The following is a 24,539-nucleotide window of genomic DNA, read 5'->3' on the forward strand; positions in this document are numbered from 1 at the left end:
GGAAGGTGACTCTTCTGTGGTGAAGGACCAGGGTGAAATACAGCTCATCTGCAAGTTAGCAGATAAAGTTCTTCATGTATGGGGGCTCTCAGCTCCTTTGGAGATACATAGAAGGATCTCGCTTGGGTTCAGGTCCTGCTCCTTACCATTCTAACTAGGAACTTGGTTTGTAGCCAGTATTTTTTTTTTTTTAAGTCTTCCAGAACTTGTTTTCTCTGTGTATTGTTTACTGTCCTTGCTTTGTAGACCAGGTTGACTTTGAACTTAGAGATCCACCTTCTGCCTCCAGAGTGCTGGGGTTAAAGGTGTGCACCACCAGTGCCAATGATAATTCTTGTGTTAGGATTATAGGCACGTGAACCGTTTTAATTTTATGAAGTGCTGGGGATTAAACTCTGAGCCTCACGCATGCTAGTAAGTACTCTACCAACTGAGTTATACCTCTAGCCCTAATTTTTAAGTTTTTTCTTTCTAGTCAAATTATGAAAATACTTATAAAAATACTAAAAATCACTTTAAAATTCTGAAATTACATGATTTATCTTGTATGATTAATAACTAAACAAAACTATTCTGTAATTTGAACTTTCTGGATGATTTTGATAGGAATTTAAACGTAACCAAAACCATTGTCTATTACCAGCTTTGGAGAAAGGTCTACAGTAGAACCTGTATCTAGTATTTGAACCCCATCCAAAAATCTATTTCAACCTCAATATATTTAGAAAAGTTACATATTATGACTATGTGAGAAATGAGCTCATGTGTGGACTGACTTCTGATGGGAAAGGCTCAGAGAACTCATAAGCATGAATTCCTCTACCAAACGAGTAATAGAAAAGTTACCTATTTGCTGAAACCACTACTGGAATCACTCTGTAAGGTGGACATATTTATATGTGGGAGGTGCTGTTCCGTTCTGTGTAACTGGACAGTCACACACATGATAAGGAATGTAGATAGTAAAGAGATCTAAATTAACAGATTCTTCCCATGAATATCTGATGTTTACAAAATCATTAAGTAATCATATGGACGAATAATTCATAAACCAAAGTTGACTTTGAAATCTTTAATCTTTGGTTGCTTTCAAGCCTTTGTAACTTTGTTGATTATCTTCTTTCAATAATTCTGTTACAAAGAAGTGCTACACAGTCTTTTTTGAATGAGGGTGTATTGAGTATCAGAGCATTTGCATATGACAAGTTCTGGACACAGTCCTTGGTACTAGGGCAATGTTGTGTGGGAGAATGAGGATGTTTGCTATTGGGAAGGGTTAGAACATCCTCACATTGCTGTTGGAAGTAGAAATTGGCGCAATAGTTCCACAGGGCAATATCTATCAGTATTTTAAACTACTACCCAAGGAGGCACAGACATGCAGTGTTACCACTTGAGAGAGATAACCTTGGGATTTTCTACCTAGCCTCTTTGTTTCCCAAAATAACAACTCTAATTATAGACTTAATTATATTTATAAATAAGTGTTTAGGCTATAGGCTCAGGCCTGTTCCTGGACTAGCTCATAACTTCCTTGTCCTGTTTATTCTAGTTTAAGTCCCATTGCATGACTGGTTACCAGATCCTCAGTTTAATGCAACATTCTTCTGTGCCAAGGTGAATTTCTCGAGTCTGACTACTTTCCCCAGGATTTCTCTCACCCTCTTTCAGGTGTCCCCCCTTCTATTTCTTGCCTCACTTTTTTTCAGGGATACTGGAATTTTGGATTAGGCACCAGGAAAGAATTTTACAATAATTGGGTCAAGTATCCTAAAAATAGCCATGTTATGATTTGGGTGGCCTAACAGAGGAATTCTTTTTCAGATCATAGGATGATTCAGTAGATAACAAGGGCTCAAACAGTTCTTAATAAACCATGTTACAAGGGAATTATGATGTAACTTTGACTGTCAATGAAAAAGTTTTACTATCTCTGTGAGTTACAGGCTTACAGCTGGGAAAGTCAGACTCATAAGTCATGTGTTTAGGCCTTAGTGTAGTGCATTACTGTGTTAAAGTTTCTATCTATAAAAGGACGACTGACTATGTAGGCAGCCATCATTGTTTTATAATTCACAACTTAGCTGGATAGAGATTTTAACTACACTTCATTTTCCCACATTTAAAAATTAGGGGGTTAGGGTTTCAGATTAGGGGTTAGGGTTAGTTGGGGTTAGGTTTAGGGTTAGTCAAGGTTAGGATTAAAGGGTTAGGGTTATTAGGGTTTGTTAGGATTTAGGGTTATCAGGGTTAGGTTAGGGCTGGGTTATGGCTTAGGGTTACGTTTAAAGGTTAGGCTAAAGTTAGGAAGGGGTTAGGTTGTTAAGGTTATCAGGGTTAGGATATCAGTGTTGGGGTTAGGAGTTAGGGTTTGTCAGGGTTTGGGTGAATTGGGTCAGGGTTAACTAGGGTTACAGTTTGTAGGGTTAAGGTTATAGTTAGTGTTGGTTAGAGCTGGGGGTTAGGGTCAGATCATACACAAGAAAGTAATGACATCTGTTGTTACCGAACTAAAGTAAATCAGTTACGAAGAAGTAGTTTAATGCATTTTGAAGATAATGTCAATTGAGAAAAATGTTCTTGTTTTTTTTTTAAAGAGGTAACTTTACCACTGGGTAAACTTTTAATGCTAACTGTACATGGATTAATATTAGAAACAATTATTTGTTTATTAACACAGTGAGGAACACATGAGTAAGCACATTGTACTTTGGTTTGAGTAGTGTCTTAGTTAAAGAACATTTAATTCAGCTATAATTAATTGTTCTGGTACTTTTGAGAAGTGTAAGAGCAAATAGAAGAAAGTTAGGACATCCATTGTTTCTGAATTAAAGTAAATCAGTTACAAAGTAGAACAGTTTAATGCATTTTGAAGATGACATCTATTCAGAGAAATGTTCTTGTTTTCTTTTTAATAACGCATCTTTGCCACCACCAGAGATGTTTAAACATAACTGCACATGAGGTACCATTAGAAACTCTTCTGGTTACTGGAACAGTGAGGAGCACAGGGGCCATGGGCATTTTACTTTGATTTGTGTATTGTCTTAGTTAAAGAAAGTTTCTTTCGGCTACAATGAATTGTTTAGTTCTGTAAAATATGTATGAGCAAATACAAAAAAGTAATGACATCCAGTTACAAAGCGGGGGGGGGGGCAAATATCATCCTGGGTGAGATAACCCAGTCACAAAAGAACATGTACTCACTGACAAGTGGAAGAGTGGATATTAGCTCAAAAACTCAGGATACCCAAGATACAATCCACAGACCACATGAAGCTCAAGAAGTGGAAGACCAAAGTGGGGTGCTTCAGTCTTTCTTTAAAGGGGAGAACAAAATATTCACAGAAGGAAATACAGAGACAAATTTTGGAGTAAAGACTAAAGGAAAGGCCCTCCAGACTAAAGACTGCCCAACCCCAGAATCCATTCCACATATAGTCACAAAACTCAGACAATATTATGGATGCCAAGAAGTACAAGCTGACAGGTGCTTGATTTTAATTGTTTTAATGCCCTAAGCTAACAAAAAAAATCAAAATATCACCCCACTAACAGACTAGTCGAGCACTATCATTGAGCACTGCCTTGTCTCTCTGCTTAATATTCTCTCAACAGCAATAGCACACAGGTTATCTCACAGAATTTGAGTGGTAGTACACCTCCAGGAAAATCTGAAGAGCAGGCAGGTAGGGTCTTGCAAAGCCACATCAAGCAGGCTTTAGAAAACTGTCAGAAGGGCAAAGAGTCCATAAAGTAAGGCACAAGGGTAAGCGACAAGAAGCTGTTGTCCTTCCATGGCCAAGGCCGAAATGAAGATCTTAGAGGCTGAGAGGCTGCACCAGGTAATGATGAGCAGGGCTGACATGGTTCCAACAGTTCCCCTGTAAGACAGACAAACATGACAGATGCCTTATGCCTGGAGAAACCGCCTTTGAAGCGCAGCTGGTACATCTGTGCAAAGCATCAGTCTCCATTTTCAAAGAAGATTGATCACCTGAATAAGCTTACAAGACCTCAGGCAGTCGGAAAATATTTCAGCAAAACCTGCTGTTCAGGATTAATCTTTTTATATTTTAGCAAATCTAGAATAAGCAAGAGCAGAAGCCATTGCGATAACCAGTCTCGTTTTTTTTTAGCATTTTTATTTTATTCCCATTTCATGTAATGTATTTCTGAATTGTCTATTATAGCTTTGACTTTAACAAAGTCTATTTGCTAAAGATCGAGTTGCTAGTCATAGCTGGATGTGGTAGAGCTGTCTTTGGGGCACAGCCTAGAGGGAAGAAATTTGGCCAACCAACCCCTGCCTCTTGTTTTCTTTCCTCCGCGCTACCAGTATGAGCAGTTCTCTTCCATAACACTTCCCTTATCATCATGTCTACCTGTCTACAGAAGAAAGTTAACAAGCATGGCCCCAAACTAAGAGGAAAAATAAACATCTCTTCCATTTAAGATGACTTTCTCAAGCACTTCACCACAGTGGTAAGAAGCTCATATGCAATTTCCTTTATAATTTCAGGATGAAAAAAAAGTCTGAACATGTAGTGATTTTCCATATCTAAATTACACAAATAGTCTTCTCTTTGTCCCTAGCACTCACATCATTTAAGATTCATCAAATACCAAAAGCCACGGAAAATACCCTTTGACACTAAGCCTTTTAAGATGGTACACCACAGTATTATTGTTTTGCAAAACCCATCAGACAAAGTTGTAGAGCCAAACTACACTAATACATCAAACTTCTGTAGAGTACAGCTCTGCAAACAGAGCAGCCTGCAAGAGCAGGTGGTAGTATTTGTCTGTGGATAAAACTCAGTAAGCATATTATAACTATTATTATTACTATAAGTTCTGGCTATGCATTCTCAGTGTCCATTTTCTGTCATATTTGATTAAATCTGAGCACTTACTGATGAAGCAATGCTTGCTTGGCTCCAGTAATTCTCAAAAATGTCATGACAAAAAAATAAGGCTATATCAAACAAAATGAGCATGTTTAAATCACTCTCAGTAATTTCATAAAAACAACCATTTGTGATAGCAAAAAATATCATGTGCTTTGGCTTCTTTAATCATATTGTCCTTGTACCGATGAGCTCACTATATGACAATATCCCATCTAAAGTAGCATTGCAACTTATGCCCTGCATCATCCCAGAAGAAAGTGTAATTTACATCTCCTTTGAACACAAGAGAATGAGCATAAGGGTATGTGTTAATTTCTAAATGTTTTGTGGACAAGGCAGGGAACTGGGAGGTTGCTTGTTTACCGTCACTGAATGCTGGCATTATGCATGAGCCTTGGGAAAGTGATGTGGGAAACACCTCTAAGTGTCCTTATGAATAGTTTAGACTTGCAAATGCCAGCTGCCTCAATGAAGAAAGAAAAGGCAAAAATTGTATTGACTAAGCCTGTAAGTTCTCCAGAATTAATATCTTCATCGGGTGTCTGAGAGTTCTCTACTGTGTGGAGCCCAGCTGAGATATAACAGTTACTCCTAGCTAGAAGGCAGATGCCTGGGCACTGAAGTAATTTGTCAGAATTCAGCCGGCATTTAGTCTTCCAAGATCAAGTAAGTGATTTTTTTTCCAGTTGTTATATTTCCCATGCCAATGGTTTACACTGAAGAATGTGACAACTGAAAGATACAAGTTTTAAATATTACATGGATGGACTTATTTTTTAAACTAGTTAAGTAGGAACCGCTCCCCAGCCAAATTGACCTACTTTTTTTTTCTGAATATATGTGTAGCTTCTAATAAGCATAATCCCTCCTGTTCCATTGGCAAAGTCTTAAGAAACCTTCTTGATTGTCCCGGTCTGGCAGGCATGGGCAACGATTGTGCGTGTGGGGTCAATTAACATTGGCACTTACTGCAGTGAAAAGAAAACTGCACAGCTGGACAAGATGACCATGGGGAGCAAGCAGTATCCTAGCACACTGGCCACACAGCCATATGACACCCCTGAAGAGCTCATCAAGTTCAGTAAGGCATGGATCCCGAGACAGCCAATGGCACTCATGCCATATATATAACCAAACTGGGCTTTTCCTGCCTGAAACAGTGCAAAGGAAGCAATTAGAAAGTGGAACAAAAAGACAGCATTTGAAAGTGTACTCAATGTGACTGAATATCATGATAGAAACATCACCATGTCACCAAAGATTCTGATTAAAGCAAAATAAAACGCTGTCTGTAATATGAATTATAATCTACAAAATAAAACCCCGATAACATGAATATATTATATGGATAGGTAGATAGATAGATGATAAATACATACATACATACATACATACATACATACATACATACATACTTGCATACATATATAGATAAGTAGATACATACATAGATACATAGATAGATAGAGAGATAGAGATAGATAGATAGATAGATACATAAATACATACATATATAGATAAGTAGATACATAGATAGAGATAGAGAGATGGAGAGATAGAGACAGCAAGAGAGAAAGAGAAATAGAGAGAGAGAGAGAGAGAGATAGATAGATAGATAGATAGATAGATAGATAGATAAACAGACAGACAGACAGACAGACAGACAGACAGACAGATAGATAGATAGATAGATAGATAGATAGATAGATAGATAGATAGATAAATAGATGGATAGAATTTGGGACAGGCTAAGTATGGTACAGAAATGAGATATTGCCAGGATGACTTTTTAAACCATTATTGTCTATAGAATGACACCAGTTAGACATCTTTTTGCCTCACTATTTAATCTATGGCAGAATGATTGATGAGAAGAATAAAACATCTATTGTATTCTTAGGAATTTATAATTAGTATCCACAATACTGTTATTTTAAGAGCTTGTTTCAAATGTTAAGAAAGGTTTAAAATTGAACTAGAAAATAAATAATCTGGGTTTTTACCTCAAATGTCTAGGACCCTTTTGAGACAAGTGACCTTTATCAGTTCATCTTCATCTAAAAATACTTAGTGCTCTTCTAGTCAAATACTAACAAAAGTTTCTTGTAGTTCAGACACTCAAGTCCCAGACCTCATAGATTTTGAGTATGTGCTTTACCACTGAGCTACATCGCCGTGTGATTTTATGCAGTGAGATCTTGGTGAATAGTTAGGGCTGGTCAAATTCATGTATCTTAAACTCTCATTTCCTCAGTGTGGAAATGACAGACATGTACCTCTATACTGAGCTCTACTTGTACTTCTGTATTACTTATAAATATTACTTTTCCTACCAGACCAAAAGCCCCACCACCGCAGTTAAGTGAAGAATATCTCTAAAGCATGTGTTGACATGGGTGGGGTTGCAGTTTGTGTGTTTCCTTAATGGCTGAGTATTAGAGACTCAGATGTCTGCAGTGCTTTGGGTAATGGTGGAATCATTAAGAGATGGATGTTAAGTCACTAGGGGCCTGTCTCTGTGGAGGATATCAGGACCCCAGGCTCTTCTTCTCTCTCTCTTACTTCCTGGTTGCCATATACATAATTGAGAATCTTACATATCTAGTGATAGTTAACAAATTTGAATATTGCTTCTAAACTTAGTTTTACTCTTGCAATATAATTAATACACAAAATGGGCTACGAAATGAACTTTCGGTTAAAGAGGCAAAGTACATCAGAGTTGTCTGTTAGGAGCTAATAAATTCAGGCCAAAATCTGAGTTCAGTTAGTATCCCAATGGAGTCTTTGGAGTGGCATTACTGGTATGTATCTATTAACATTGATCAGAATGTTATCACTGCTAATGGTAAATATATATATATATATATATATATATATATATATATATATATATAATATTTCTATAAAATATTTGTACCATTTTGTCACATATTCTGAATAATTTTAGAAGCATGAGAAACTTGAGATTTTTTTTGAAAATGTAAAAAGGCAAACACTTTTAGTCTCAAGGTGAAGAAACGAAGGCACATAACATGTGCAAACAGCAGGTGAAATTGATTTTATCATCTCCAGCTAAAGTTTCTTCATTTATAATGGTTTGTATTTAAAACACAGGAGAATCTACTTAATTCCAACCTACATTATGTATTCATCAGTGATCTTGATGATAAAACTAAGAGATAGTAGCCGGGGCGTATTCCTCAGAAAAGCAAACAGTTGTTATATTACAAATGACTTGCAACGGAAAATGGGGTACCATATTACATTGACTGTTTCTGACTATTTGATTTATCGCCATGGCGTTACAGAGCAGCTTAATCAAGCCTACCACATTATATACAAAAGAGAAGAAGGGAGCCCCGAGAATGAGTGGGAACTCTGACAGTGTTTGTGTTGGACAGCATTGGCGTCTTAGATGTGCTGTAAGGAAAGATCTTGCTTTCACTGTGCTGTTGTATAGGATGAAAAGAATGTAGCACTGATAAAGACAAGCCAAGAAATGTCAGTTTAGCGGCTGGAAAATACCATAAGCAATGTGGCTCCCAGAGCCACACAGAAAAGGATGGGTCCTGTGAGATCTGTTTCGTTCATAATGCTGCCATCTGCTGGCTTCATTGGGTTTAGCACCGTCAAGGTTTTCTGCCATATGTGATCAAAATTAATTCCAAGTTCTGTGAAAAGAAAATAAATCGTCTAAGGTACATATAGAAACAAAGAGTTATATTCCTTCAAAGATAGTGTATCTATTTTTTGCATGATATCCAAAGAGAATTGATGTAACTGTTTTCATAATCTAATGTGTAGGGTAATGTGTAGTGAACAAACAGTAATACTCTCAAAGAAACATGTTAGAGAAAAGGATCTGGTAAGAAAATTTTCATCGGGATCATGTAGTGAAACTTTAATTATAGTTAAAAACACAAGAATTAAATAAGAGGAAGGCCAAAAAGTGGCAGCCTCAGTCCTTCTTAGAAAAATAAATAAGTGTATAGCACCCTCTCAGAGTGGAGTACACCTAGACCTTAAATCATTAATAATTCAAGAGCTAAGGACACAGCCTTGTGGCAATTCTTGGTATTTAAAAGTCATTATGTTTAATCTTTACACACCAAGAAAACTTTGACTATTTTCATGTTCTGTTTGTTTTACAAGTACTTTATGCTCATTGTAACTAGTAAGATTTCAATGCATACTATCAAACCTTTAAAAAAATCAATTACTGACAAAAATATATTCATATAGTTTTATGCAAAATTCTTTTAAAATCTGTACATTTATCTCTTTAAAAAAATTAAGTTGTTTAATAAAGAAACCCATCACTTTCTGGATGTATGCACCATTGTTGAAGATCTCACACATCACTTGTTTTACGAACTTACTTAAGACTAAGTTGGCACACATGAATGGCAAGGTCAGAAGTCTGACTTATGCTTGGTGAAGAGCAGATTTTCTTTGCAATCATAATAAAATTAATTACATATTTTAATACATAACTTGTCATTTTAAGCTTAATCTTTTATTCATCAAACTACTTTAGGACATTTGAAGGTAGATAGCTGTAAACGTAGCAAGACCTAGGAACAATGACAAATAAACTTGAAAATTCAATGAATTCTTTAAAATGCTTAAAGATCAGTAAGTTTAAAAAGAAACTTATTCCTGGAATAAGTAAAATTATCTCCCTACCATTATCTAACAGACTGTCTCAGTCATCCCTTCCGATATTTTCTCCAATCCGATTTTCAGCTGTGTGCACGTCTTTAACCGTGCCCTAGCACTCACGGGACAATTACGCACGGCGTTCAGTTGAGCCCTGGAGTTTTCCCTCATCTTTCATATTAAGAACAATAACCTTGTTCTACGCTGATAAAACCTCCATGAGGAAGAAAGAGTTGGACACTCCTGCAAGGAGCGGTCACCATGATGGACATGCAGATGCTTATAAATCAATGCACTGGAAGATTGAATCAATATTCTCAAAGATTGAAAACAAAGGACAAGTTAATCTTTTCCTTCTGTAAGGGAGAGCATTAAAATAAGAGAATTTCGCTAAAGCAAGCTCTGAACGATGGCCCAGGGTTTCCTGGCCTGTCAAGATCTACAAATACTGGTCTCCCACACATGATAAGCATAGTGTGGATTCATTCCGATTTTGTGCATCAGATGGATGGGAGTTTGAGAGGTGAAGTAACTTTCCCTTTTTATTATCATATGGTATTCATTAAGTAAATAGGCATTTAATATAACCAAAAAAAAATGTGAAAATGCGGTAGAGAAGGGCAGAAACAATGATTTACTATGGCTCACATCCAAAAGAAAAATCGATAGCAAAAGTGTAAGATCAGAGAATCTGACCTGGTTTGTAAGGAAACCATTTTAGCACGAGAACTGAACCAGGAAGCCCCTGGAAGAACAGCAGCTGCTTCTAAAGGCAGAGCCGGCTCTCCAACTCTACAGGAAAGGTTTTAGAGTTCATAAAATTATACTTTTAAAATTGAAAACAAAGAAAACTGAGCAGCATTTAGAAGGTAAAGCAAGGACTGGTAGGAAGCCGTTCCTGTCTGGTTGCTGGCTTCCTTACAAGCACTCATTCAGGTAGGCACAGGAGCTACACAGCCAGAGACAGAATGGGTCTGGCGGGTATGGAATGCCAATATTTACAGGAAAGTAACAACACCTTCACTTCCTTGATGTCAAATATTTAATACAATTTCAACAAGGCCAATTGTCGCATGAATATTTGAGACCACGTGTGTCACGTGTCTCTAGATTCAAAAACTTCTCTGCATACATTTCCAAATAAATATTGAACAGTGTCTCAATCAAACATAAATAGGATTGTTATTGGTGGCCAACTGGAGAAAATGTTTTATGTATTCTTAAATGTACCCATCTTCTGATTTCGCAAACAATAATATTCCTGAAGAAGCATTGGGCTTCTGGAGAATCTGGTTTCCTTACACCATAAATGGTAGGCATTTAATTCTGCTAATGTTTAGCAATATACTATCTGTTTATGATATTACTGTTCTTCATATCTTATCTGCCTATTACATTAGCTATTATTATATAATGTTACTTATAAAATGATATTAAATAACTTTCAACATCTAAAACACTTTCACATTGGCCAATCTAACTCCTGTAGAGCACTGAGAAGTTAGATCCATGTACAGCTAATTTATCATCTATCTGTCTATCTATCTATCTATCTTTCTATCTATTTATCTATCTATCTATCTATCATCTGTCTGTCTGCCTATCTATCTATCATCTATCTCATCCATCCATCATCTGCCTGCCTATGCTTTATTACATATTTATCCATTAGTACATCTATCATTCATCTCTATCATCTGTCGTCTTTCTGTTTATCATCTGTCATCTATCTGTCCATTTTTCCCTTCAATCTGTGTGTCAATGTGTCTAACATTTATCTATCTAGGTTCTATTTAATTTATTCTATTATTCTTTTATTCATTTACTTACTTCCTTACTTATTTATTCATTCATTCATAGAAAGTGGGTTCTAAGCAAACTATCTTTCATTGAAACACATCTTTATCCTCAGAATTTCTAATTATGGCAAGTACATATTTTAAATACTTTCCAAAGTTGAACTTTTGCACAAGATGGATTTCTAATCATCCTGATTTCATGGCGGGAGTGGGGGGGGTTGTTCAACAATATAAAAACTGTTAGAGGGTCAACAGGACACATGGGCAAATTCACATATGGAGATAAACTTTTGCACATACAGTCCCCTGGCTGAAATGTCTTATACTCTGCATAGCTGAGGAAAATCACTTAAACCCACATCTGCCATAGGTTAGAGTTAAAGCAGTGGCTAGTGTGTATGTGTGTGTGTGTGTGTGTGTGTGTGTGTGTGTGTGTGTGTGTGATGGGAATAACAATTAATGAAAATAAGACCTAATATTCAGTCACTGATAATTGGATACTAGCCCCAGAAAAGTTTGAATACCCAAGAAAAAGACCTCATAAACCATATGAAGCTCAATAAATAAATATAAATAAATAAATAAATAAATAAATAAGTAAATAAATAAATAAATAAAAGAAAGGAAAAAAAAGTGGAAGCCTCAGTCCTTCTTAGAAAAACAAAATTGTATAGCACTCTCTCTGAGTGGGGTACACCTAGACCTTAAATTATTAATAATTCAAGAGCTAAGAATGTTATGTTCTGTTTTACATATACTTTATGATCTTTGTAAATAGCAAGATTTCAATTCATATTATCAAACCTTTAAAAAATCAAGTATGGTGAAAATATATTCATGTATATTTACTCTAAAAAAAAAATGCAGCCTTGTGGCAATCCTTGCTATTTACAGGCCAAGAAAACTTTGCCTGTTTCCATGTTTTACATGTACTTTATGTTCATTGTAACTAGTAAGATTTCAATGCATACTATCAAACTGTTTAAAAAAATCAAGTACTGACAAAAATATATTCATAGGGTTTTGTGCAAAACTATGCTTAAAAAATTTGTACATTTATCTCTGTTTTTTAAAATAAAGTTTTTAAATAAAAAAAAGAAAGAAAAAAAGAAGGCCATGAATTTGAAAAAAAAAAAAAAAAAAAAAAAAAAAAAAAAAAAAAAAACAAGGGAGGATTTGGAGGGAGGAAAGGGTCAAATAATGTAACTATAATGGAATCTCAAAAAGTAAAAAGAAGTCATTTTGAGAGTGAGCCAGTTGTGTGAATTTGTTTCCATGTTTTTCCTTTACCTTCAGTACACTGTATTTCATATCCATGCACACTGGGGGAGGTGAGTGGTTCAACAAGCTTAAAATATAATATTTTAAATAACGTAAGACCATAAACATTAAGAAACATCACAGTTTAAATTAATTTTATTTGTAGTTTTTAATTACAGTTAAGTGCTTTTGATACAAAATGTTTTTCTTTAAAAAGAGAAGTTATTTCTTTAAAAAAACAGAAAAATGCTTTATGCAATATTACTACTGATTTTGACCATTTATTTGACGGCATAGTTAAGGCTTGAACACATTTCAACACCAAGTCATTAAACGGTGAATGGATATAGGATGTACTACATATTTTCATTAGGAAAAAATGTATGTTTTTAACTGATTATATCTATATTTTGTTTCCAAATTTATTCAATGTAGGAGTCTCAACATAACACCTTCTTGTGTAAAGCAGAAGCTGTGCCCACTGTAAAACTTGAATGTAAAATTTATTGTTTTGCTGTCATCTAGTGGTAGTAAAATGTATGATATAAAAGTGAATTAAGATCTTTACTTTTACATAAATCATGGCGCTGACGTTCCAGATGTATGTATCAGCCTGTTTTACAAGTAGAAAGCAACATATACCAGTAACTTTTCTAATTTGACAGGCTGAGGTTGACCATTATGCTAGGATGGATTTTTATTATTTACTATATATTGAACATCTAAATTATGAAAATTGAAACAAAAATGTTACTTTAAAATCTGAGCACCCTTGAAGAAATTGATATAAACGCTATGTTGATCTAGAGAACCTGGTTCTAAACAAAGCTGAAATTGTACAAAAGTCTCCAAGGAATATCATTCTTAACTTTAAAACATAAATACTAAGATTTCCATGTGCTACCAAACACCTGTGAGAGAATTATATTGGAAATAGGCATAAAACAAATTCAATTGCAACTTCTAGAAAGTTATTAATCTATTAACATATTGATATCTAAATAACTTGTAGTAGTTAATCTTTAGGGGCAAAGTTTTAACTGTTTTATGAATTAATTCATATGTTTCTATATTTTTAATTTATATTTCTGAATGTGCTCAGGTAATTTATGGGTCATGGAAAGCAAAGATTTTGGTGAACACAAAATGCTCAGTAAAAATGTTTCATAAGATTCAGTTGTCTAGTGATTACAAAGGAGAAAAATGCTGAGCTGGTTAAACATAACAGACCACAAAAGTACAATAGCATCGAAGGTACTAAGAGATCTATTACATAATTTTCTGTGCTATTCAGTATTACTTAAATTCCTCTCTCTCTTTCTCCCTCTCTCTGTCTCTCTGTCTCTGTCTCTCCCTCCCTCCCTCCCTCCCTCCCTCCCTCCCTCCCTCCCTCCCTCCCTCCCTCCCTCCCTCCCTCTCTCTCTCTCTCTCTCTCTCTCTCTCTCTCTCTCTCTCTCTCTCTCTCTGTTCCCACTCCCATTATTTTAGGCAAAGAAAGAAGACTGTGTTAACTCCAGGTCATTGTTCAGTTCAAATGAGGTAAGCAATACTTTTTATGAAAAATATCGGTAATTATAATATTTTTCACCTGACTCAACTTAGAGTGCATGTAGGATTTGGGAAAGTTTATCACTGAGTATTTCTGCTTAGCTCTCTAATGTCAATCCAGGATAATTTCAAGTTCCTAGAGTTGGTACATTCATCAAAAATCTCTTAATGCAGACACAGTATGCCTTAATACAAATAGAAATAATGAAGAAATGTTCTGAAGTCTGTCTAGACCTCCATCTCCAAAGGTCTTGTATTTCTGTCCTAAGACCATTATTGTTGTTCTCTACTGGAACTGTATTCTGCATCTAGCCTTGCCAAGAGACAGACAGACTGACAGAGAGACAGAGAGCTCATGAGAGCCAGTGAAGAGAGTTTGGCTTGCCTACATGTAGACCACAAAGACATATGAAAAATGATCGTTTTTGCTCACAGGCAAATAACAAAGTGGAAAAATGCTGCTATGAAGGGCACCCTTAGCTGGTTGAGAAGTGCTGTCAGTCAGGTATAAAACACTTTCCTAAACATGCCGCTCCTGTTTATGAACTGGCAGAGTTCAAGTCTAAGAAACAGTGAGAAGGCCTTGCATAATCCCAACAGTATCACAGCAACTGAACAAGCATGCTTGGAAACTTTGCCCCCAAAAGCAACAAATGTACAATGGTTTAGCTTTGTGCATATTGGCTTGCCTGACTCTTGTTAACTGTATTAATTGTCCATAAAGCCCAGTGTGTGACTCTGTCAGAACATGTTAAATACTGAGTGCTGCTCTGGTTCCCTAAGCTGTACACACCTTAAGAAAGTTTCCTTCACTTACCCTCTAGCAAAGGAGGCTCTTCATCAAAACTGTCAACTGAGGAAGACTGTGAGTAATAATCCAGGTTCGATGCCGGCTGAAAAACCTGCCCTCCATAATCTGATGGCAAGAACATCTCTGGTGGAACTGGAGAGGAAGGCTGAGACTGCTCAGTGGCCTGTGGTCTAAAAAAACAAAAATGTCTGCATCTTCACATACAAGAAAGAAATATCCTTTTAAATTAACAAATCAAAGTACATTTTTCTCCTAAGTAATTCACCTAATCAATTTGGTAAGGGATACTTACCAAACCAATGATGAACATGCTGAAAAGTTAGTTTTAACTCAAAAATTAGAAGGAGTTATGAACAAGCTTCTGTAATAATAATGCTCTGTAGTAACAGTTTTAACACAGAATTTGCATTATTTTGGGCATTGTACTCTTTCCTTATTAAAAATTCTGTATGCTCAAAACTGCATTTTAAATACATTTTTTTTTACAGAAAACTAAATAGAGTTTTGAAAGTAAATGACTCGTACAGCTTCCTACAGGGATTTCCAGATGGGAAGTTTCATGAATGATGCTCAGCTTCCTACATAGAACATGGTTTCTCTCTGCTCTTCCCGAGGAAATAACAATGTGGAAGCTTCTTTTAAAAAGACCTAAAAAGAGGCTAGTAAAAATTATAACTTAGTAGTCTGATCACCCCAAATTAAACAAAAATCTATAAATTCAGTTTTGTTCACAGAGAAATGTATTCTCGAGTACTGACTATTCCCATAAAATTACTGTTTTTCAAATTATCTAGGAACACCTAGATCACCTTGAATGGTATGTGAGTAGCTAACTTGCAAAAGTTTTTTTTAAGTAATCAATTTGCTTCTGCCAAAGCATTATGCTTTTATATTATCTATGAATGTGTTTTTATTTATGATATGCATGAAAATTGAAAAATATGCAATCTTTTCAAATAACTTGTAATGGTGCTAGAGGATAAAAGAGGGGAAAAAATCCACCTCTGTATGTGTCAGGCTTTGGCAGAGCCTCTCAGGAGACAGCTATTTCAGGCTCTTGTCAGCAAGCACTTCTTAGCATCAGTAATATTGTCTGGATTTGGTGGCTGTATTTGGGCTGGATCCCTAGGTGGGGCACTCTCTGGATGGCCTTTGCGTCAGTTTTGGCTCCAAACTTTGTCTTCATATTTTCTCCTGAGAACATTTTTGTTCCCCCTTCTAAGAAGGACTGAAGCATCTGCACTTTGGTCTTCCTTCTTCTTGACCTTCATATGGTCTGTGAATTGTATTTTGGGTTTTCTGAGCTTTTGGGCTATTATCCACTTATAGTTGAGTGCATATCATGGGTGATTTTTTTGTGGCTTGGTTAGCTCACTCAGGATGAGATTTTTCTAGATCCATTCATTTGCCTAAAATTTCATGTAGTCATTGCTTTTAATTGGTGAGTAGTACTCCATTGTGTAAATGTAATGTATTTTCTGTATCCATTCTTCTGTTAAAGAACATCTGGGTTCTTTCCAGCATTTTTGCTATTATAAATAAGGCTGCTATGAAAATAGTGGAACATGTGTCCTTGTTATATGTTAAAGCATCTATTGGGTATATGCCCAGGAGTGGTATAGCTGGGTCCTCAGGTAGTACTATGTCCAATTTTTTGAAGAACCGCTAGGCTGATTTCCAGAGTGGTTGTACCAGTTTGCAATCCCACCAACAATGAAGGAGTGTTCCTCTTCCTCCACATTCTCACCAGCATCTGCTATCACCTGAGTTTTTTATCTTAGCCATTCTGCCTGATGTGAGGTGGAATCTCAGGTTTGTTTTGATTTGCACTTCCCTGATGACTAAGGATGTTGAACATTTCTTTAGGTGCTTTTCAGCCATTCGATATTCCTCAGTTGAGAAAGTTGAGAATTCTTTGTTTAACTTTGTACCCCATCGTTTAATAGTATTATTTGGTTCTCTGGCGTCTAAATACTTGAGTTCTTTTTATATATTGGATATTACCCTTTATCGCATGTAAGATTGGCAAAGATATTTTCCCATTCTGTTGGTTGCCACTTTGTCATTAGACAGTGTCCTTTGCCTTACAGAAGCTTTGCAATTTTTTAAAGTTCCATTTCTCTATTCTTGATCTTAGAGCATAAGCCATTGGTGTTCATTTCAGAAAAATTTCCCCAGTGTCCATGTGTTCAAGGCTCTTCCCCACATTCTCTTTTATTAGTTTGAGTTTATCTTATTTTATGTAGAGGTCCTTGATCCACTTGGACTTGAGCTTTGTATAAGTAGATGAGAATGGATTGATTTGAATTCATCTACATGCTGACTGCCAGTTGAACCAGCACCATTTGTTGAACATGGTATCTTTTTTCCCCACTGGATGGTTTTAGCTTTTTTGTCAAAGATCAAGTGACTATAGGTGTGTGGGTTCATTTCTGGATCTTCAATTCTATTCCATTAATCTACCTGCCTGTCTCTGAACCTATACCAGTTTTCATTACTATTGCTCTGTAATAAAGTTTGAGATCAGAGATTGTGATTCCCCCAAGACGTTCTTTTATTGTTGAGAATTGTTTTCACTATCCTGGGATTTTTGTTATTCCAAATGAATTTGCAAATTGTTCTTTCTAGCTCTATAAAGAATTGAGTTGTAATTTTAATAAGGATTGAATTGAATCTGTAGATTATTTTTGGCAAGAAGGCCATTTTTACTATATTAATCATGCCAACCCATGAGAATGGGAGACCTTTCCATCTTCTGAGATCTTCTTCATATATTTTCATGTTGCTAAGATGATCCAGTTCACTGTTATTCAAACATCACTATTAAAAGTATCTATTTTATGTTCTTTGTTTTATAATAAACCATATGATCACCCTCACATAAAATGAATCAAACAACCTCTGACCCCATACCTTAATTCTGTTTTGTACTAATTGACTGTGATGGTTAATGTGTGTTATCAGTTTGACTGGATTTAGAATCAACTCAGAGACAATCATCTGGGTATTTGTTTAGGGAGGGTTTCATAGATTGGATTGATTGAGGTAAAAATATACCCACACACCTAGGGCCATGCATCTCTGTGAGCTGGGTTACGCTAATTTGGACAAAAGAATGCAGCATTCAATTCTCTGCCTTTATTTTCTGACTGTGGGCATAATATGACCAGTAATATCAAATTACTGCCTCTACGATTCACCATTATCCACCATGATGCGTGTAACCTCAAACCACAAGTCAAAACAACATAAATCAAAAAAAATGTTTCCTGATTAAATTTTCTTTTGTGATATTTTGTCACAGCAACAAAAATAAAAACTAATAAAAAAGTTTGAAAAAGTATATATTTATTGATGTTGCTGTTTTTTCAAGAATAGTAGCTAACTTATAGCTTTGCTCACAGTTCCAGTGATATATTTAATAAATGTAGAAGAATGCAGATAAAGGGGATGGAGAAGAGACTAGGGGAATGACCAGTGAATAACCAGTCCAACATGAGATTCTTCTCATGAGCAAGCACCATTGACAGTATTAATGCTACTCTGCTGTGCTTGCAGACAGGAGCCTAGCATGGCTGTCCTCTGAGGGGCTCCACCCAGCAGCTGACTCAGCTACAGACACACACAGCCAAACAGTGGTGGGAGCTTGGGTACACTTATGAAATACTATAAGGAAGGATCGTGAGCCTAAAGGGGATAGGAACTCCAAAGGAAGACAAACAAAGTCAACTAATCTGCACCCTGGGGGGCTCTCAGAGCCTGAATAACCTACCAAAGAACATACACCAGCTAGAGTTAGGCCTTCCCACATGTACGTAGCAGATATGCAGGTTGTTCTTCATGTGAGTCCTAAACAACTGGGGCAATGGCACTTCCCAAAGCTGTTGCCTGTATATACTATAAGTTCTTTTAGCTGGACGGGCTTGTCTGACCTCAGTGGGAAAGTGCCTAGCCTTAGAGAGACTCAATATTTCAGGGTGTGGCCTCTACCCACTCAGAGAAGAAGGAAAGAAAGGATGTGGAAAGGTTTGGGGAAGAGAGTGACTAGGGGTGAAGTGAGGGAGATATAATGTAAAATAATAAAATAATATTTAAAATAAAAAGAAAATAGATTATGATTATAAAAAGATATTTCTGTCTAGCAGACAAGACAATCATAAAAATCTATAACTGATCAAAAACATACATAATTGACAATGAGATGACCAACTCCACCTGATATACCAATACAACCCCAATACCTAATGCTAAAAGAACTCTTCAGGAAAGATTGGCAGGAGGATTATAAGAGCCAGAGGACAACCACTGCATAATAGTGTCTTCTATACGTGAAAGAAGGAGCACCCACAAAATTTCAGCCATATTGTTGCCTAAACAAGATCACAATGACAACATTAGTTGACATGCTGTCATGACTAGAGGAAAGGCCCCATCCCTAGGTGAAGAGATACTGGCAACCAATTACTGTTCGGAGAGATAATTAGTCTTCTACAGGGAAGAGGCCACTGATAAATTATCTACTCTCAAGTGGTCAGTATAAAACACATATACATAAGATGTCAACACTAAATGGACCAGCAGATTCATCTGCACATGGATGAATATGTGTGCACACACGTATGTAGTATTAACTATTCAAGAAGAGGTTGTGAGTTTGGACACAGGAGAGGGCTGGCGATGATGTAACTACATACAGTACACATCTAGAAAATTCTCATTTAAAATAATTAAATAGACATTAAAAAAGACTTTGCATTTAATTCTTATCTCGGTTTTGTAATGGTCTTAATTTTTTGAGAGATCTTAGATCAAATAAATGCGTTTAAATAGATAAAATCTATTTCCAGCATCTGGGTGAGTACAGGGTAAAATGCTCTTGCTTAAGCATTATTTTTAAAATAACAAATGAAGCATTAACTTGTCATGAGCACCAAGTGAAAAGCTATTCACAGGAAACTGGGGTAATTTCTCTGTCCTTTCTTGTCACTTAGTGGGGACACTTCATTGACAACTGCTCAGTTCGCATCATCTTCCCTCAAGAAAACCTGCCTACTTGGAACTAACTGACAAAACATCGACACTTCTAAAAATGGGAATGTGCTTATGCAATACTTACTCTCTGGATCCATAAAAATTTCCATAAGCATTAGAATCATTATAACTCTGCTCCGAATTATCAATGATATAGTTAGATTGGTAGAAGTCCATGTCATACTGTTGTGGGTTCGACATCCTGAAAAATTAAGAATTTGTTTGTTTGGTTGTTTTTTTACTTTGTTAGACAATTAAACTTTTTGAAATATATGCCAAGATTAACTGATGGTGTGGTTATAGCTATCTTCCTATCAAAGAAGATATTATTTGGAAGAATAAATAAATTAACTAACAGGGAGAAAGAAATATATGCTGGAAGTCACTTATTTAAAATCTGCTATCTTCGACTTTATTAAGATTTCACATTTTCTTATTGTGACTCTAGGTTGACTCCAAGTTTTCTAAAAGAGATCACCAGTATTCTTCCCCCACATACCTAACTCTTAATTTAGAGTAGGATTTAACTTTAAAGTTTAGAGTAGGTATCTACAAAATTATCCTAAACAATGCAAGTTTTCACTTTAAAAAAGATGCATACAAACACGCACCCACAGAAACACCATAAAGAAAGCAAAAATAATATTTTTATTTTTTTATTTTTAAAACTATGATAAATACTATTTTTAAAACGAATAAATGGAACTTCTTTAAGAATCCAGTTGACAATTCAGAAAGATTTCAAATGATAGATTGTTTTTAAATGATATGGAAGGCTAGTTTGAGCTCAGTTTTCAGCAGGTCTCTTGGGGACTGGAGATGTAATTTAGTTGATAGAGTGCTTGCCAAACATGTTCAAAATTCTGGATTTGACTCCTAAGCATTGAATAAGCCAGGTACTGGCAGTCTACACCTAAAACTGAAACCCTAGGAAGTAGGATGATCAGAAGTTCAAGGTTACTCTTGGGTAAATAGCTAGTTTGAGACTAGCCTGTGCTACATAGGGAACCCATGTCTGGAAAGTTCTGTCATTTAAGTGTTAAGCAAATGTATATCCTGTGAAGTCAACCAAATGATGAGTGATCAGAAGTAATCAATGGAAATAATAAGCCTGTTTATTGTGGAGACACTAACCTACGACCAAGAGTTATATCCAGCTATGGATGATAGGGGGCTGGTGGAATGGTTCAGCAGTTAAGAACACTCACTGACTTCTTCCAGAGGCCCTGAGTTCTGTTCTCAGAAACAACATGGCGGCTCACAACCATCCATAAAGGGATCTGATGTCCTGTTCCGGCATACAAGTGTACATGCAGACAGTACTTATACTTTAAGTAAATGTTTTTATTATTTAAAAATAATAAAATTATATCATATAGAAAAAAATCTATGAACTGGAAATCTTTGTATTAAGCCAAATAAGCTAGGTTCAGAAAAACTGTCTTATGTTCTGTATATAGAGAATCTAGATATTAATAATAAAGCATTAACGGCTGGAGAGATGGCTCAGTGGTTAGAGCACCGACTGCCCTTCCAGAGGTCCTGAGTTCAATTCCCAGCAACCACATGGTGGCTCACAACCATCTGTAATGGGATCTGATGCCCTCTTCCAGTGTGTCTGAAGACAGCTACAGTGTACTCCTATACATAAAATAAATTAGTAAATATTTTTAAAAAAACTGTAGCATTAAAGTAGAAAGAAGAGCGAGGCAGGGAGCAAATGGGAGAGGAGGGTGGACCAGGGACAAGAGGAAGGAATATGATCAAAGAATGTTATTTACATGTATGAACTATAAAATGAAACCAATTGTTTTGTACATTTAGTATATGCTAAAACAAAGAAAAGGGAAGAAAATGAATAGGTATTTGTTATTTCTTACACAAACGTGTAAATACGTGTCTAGTTCCTTTTCTTTAGTAACTGAGGTTATTGGCAATGTTTTTCTTGTAACTATTATACACATTTTGGCTTAAAGCTCAATGTCTTTCTTTCTCAGAGAAGATCTGGCAATAAAATCTTAGTTTGTATAAGGCTAAGAGATAGAGATTCAATAGACATAATATGTTTTATTTTATAAATATTTCCTATAAAATGATTCCTCATTTTACTTGAGAATGCCTATTAATTATTGGAACATTTTCTTCTCTTTGCCCAGATTGCAAACTACCCATGTATTCTGGATGAGTCAGAGGAGAAAAGACTCCATACTGCTTGGATAAGGATACAGTCCATTTACCTATGCTGACTACTTAGCTAATAGTCGCTGCTGCTAATTCTGAGTGTGTAACCTTGACTTAGACTGCAGCCTAAAATACCACATGACAGGAACAAAGTGAGATAAAAAGCTGGCCGGGTAAGACATTGGAAAGGCAAGGGTGGCTATTTGGAAGAAAATTCTACAAGAGATCAGTCTTTTGAATTTTTAATTTCATGCTTTTTGACGACCATTTTTTTTAAACAGTGAAATTTAGGAACTCCTTGGAGTAATCCATGTAATTATAGTCATCTATAGGTTACTGCCAATGATAAATATTAAGTTAAACTACATTTAGAAAAACAGCCTTAACTCTAAGATCTCCATTAATAAGAAATATTCACTTGTTAGATATATCAAAATTATTCAGATCAGTAAAATACAGAGAGCCTTGCTCAAGTTGGATATAGTCATTTGTAGAGCTGATTTTATACATAAGGACGATTCATTAGTGATGTGTAGGAAGTAGCTACGAGTATGACAACTAAAATCAAGGCTTAGTAATAAATTATTTTAACAATGTGTAATATAAATAACTTAAAATTTAATACCATAAGTTTCTCAACCTATAAAAAGATGTTACTGTGAAGCATACAGACTAATTTCTCTTGAGACTACACTAACTTTAGGTAACCTGCCAAGCTTTAGGCAACAGCTATTTGGCTTCTTACATAAGCCTATTTTGTAGTTTCTTTAAATCCTAGGTGGTTTAGAAGGATTAGATAAACCAGACACGTACCTGCCTCTAAGTATGCAATGAGGAAAGGTCCTCTAACAGACGTAGCTGTCCTTGGGAAACTAAAACTAGTCAGAGGGTGAAAAGATGACGTACTGGCTATATATAAAAACTTCTAAATTTGTACTCTGACACAGTGGACAGATGACACAGCCAAGAAAGCAAGGCTGCCAAAAACCAAACACGGTATCTTATAACAATTTTTTATGATTTGCAAACACAGTGAGCAACATGCAGACATGAATATGATAATATGGGGAAATACATCCAGTGTCCTTTATGTGCAAGTCCTTTAAACTGTGGAACAAGATTATTTATTAGAAGTAACCCAGGGAGAGCAAGGGGCTTGATATGTCTTCTCCCACTCTGGTTTTCAACCTAGTATGATTTACTGATGATTTATCTGTGATAAAAATAAGTATACAGTACTTGATCTTAACATGAGTATCTCAGCACCAAAATAAAATGTGATAGTGTAATTTTATACCAATCTGAACATTTCTAGGAAGGTGAATTATAGCTTGACCTTGGCTTTACCTGCTTTTAATTTCTCTAGCTGAGACTAAGATATACTGTTATGATCTAGTGTTTGTATATTTGTTTTGTGTGTGTGTGTGTGTGTGTGTGTGTGTGTGTGTGTGCATGTGTGTGTGCATATGTGTGTATGTGTGCGTGTGGTGGGGGGGGGCATTTGGAGCTTTGCAGGTGCCCAGTAGTTGACTGTAAGTGTCTTCTTCCATCATTATCCAGGTTGTTTCCTGAGACAGAATCATACTGAAGCTGGTTAACTGATTGTCTGTTCTGGTTGGGAAGCAAGTCCCCAGGCTCCTGCTGTCTCCATCTCTTAGACTGGGACTTCAAGCATGCCACAGCAGCTGGCTTCTTATGTAGGTGTGAGGTTTCCAAACATAGGTCCTTGTGCTCACAGAGCAAATTCTTTTGAACCTTGTGCCATCCTATCCTCCTGATATAGTGTTTTCAAATACAGAACCATTCTGTACCATTTTCAAGCCAATTCCAGCCAGATTGGAATTGCACCAAAAAACTGCTTTTAAACAGGTCTGCCTCCAATTGTTCTCTGCATCACTATTTTTCTCCCCTATCTTTAGATGGTAGACTAGAAGGTGGGTTGTTGCATTTGAGAACCCATATTAAAGTAGGTTTTAAAAAAAGTCTAAGCCAACAAACATATGTCATTTATTTGGTCATATTATAGACTTTTTCTATTAGATAAAAAATACATATTTGAGGATGATTTCTAAAATTTGGAGAACGTTTCTGTCTTGGTCATATAGCTATGAGAAAACATCAAATTTATTCGCAGGAGCTACCATCATAATTTCTTTTCTTCCTTTCAGTATTTTATTCTCTTGTTTTATTTTTATTGAAATGTATTTATTTTATTCATCAATATGGTATAATCTGACAAATATGTCCATACAATGTGCACTGATTAAATCAGGAAAAATAGCACCAAGGTTACTTTTGAAAGAACATGAATCTCTTCTCTTAACTGGAAAAAAA

At 35.9% G+C, this 24,539-nt stretch overlaps 1 protein-coding gene across 1 annotated transcript; it reads right to left on the reverse strand.

Annotated features, from left to right (window-relative positions):
• Positions 1-1,162: 1,162 nt before the first annotated feature.
• YIPF7 (Yip1 domain family member 7) lies at positions 1,163-23,084 on the reverse strand. The gene is made up of 6 exons (XM_080919301.1): positions 23,019-23,084; positions 20,110-20,226; positions 15,000-15,163; positions 8,442-8,587; positions 5,883-6,064; positions 1,163-3,884 (listed from the first exon to the last, which is right to left on the reverse strand). Exons 2-6 carry the CDS (start codon positions 20,223-20,225, stop codon positions 3,722-3,724), a joined length of 771 nt encoding a protein of 256 aa, XP_080775427.1. The 5' UTR covers position 20,226; positions 23,019-23,084; the 3' UTR covers positions 1,163-3,721.
• Between the last annotated feature and the right edge of the window lie 1,455 nt (positions 23,085-24,539).

The sequence above is a fragment of the Micromys minutus genome, assembly GCF_963924665.1.
Source record: "Micromys minutus genome assembly, chromosome: 1".
Lineage (NCBI taxonomy): Eukaryota > Metazoa > Chordata > Mammalia > Rodentia > Muridae > Micromys > Micromys minutus.

Bases quoted from the DNA above. Each gene is read 5' to 3' on its own strand.
- YIPF7 (XM_080919301.1), bottom strand. From the start codon at position 20,225: ATGTCGAACCCACAACAGTATGACATGGACTTCTACCAATCTAACTAT. The intron at 15,164-20,109 runs GTAAGTATTGCA...TTGTTTTTTTAG, and splicing joins AATTTTTATGGATCCAGAGA to ACCACAGGCCACTGAGCAGT. The intron at 8,588-14,999 runs GTAAGTGAAGGA...TTCTTTTCACAG, and splicing joins AGAGCCTCCTTTGCTAGAGG to AACTTGGAATTAATTTTGAT.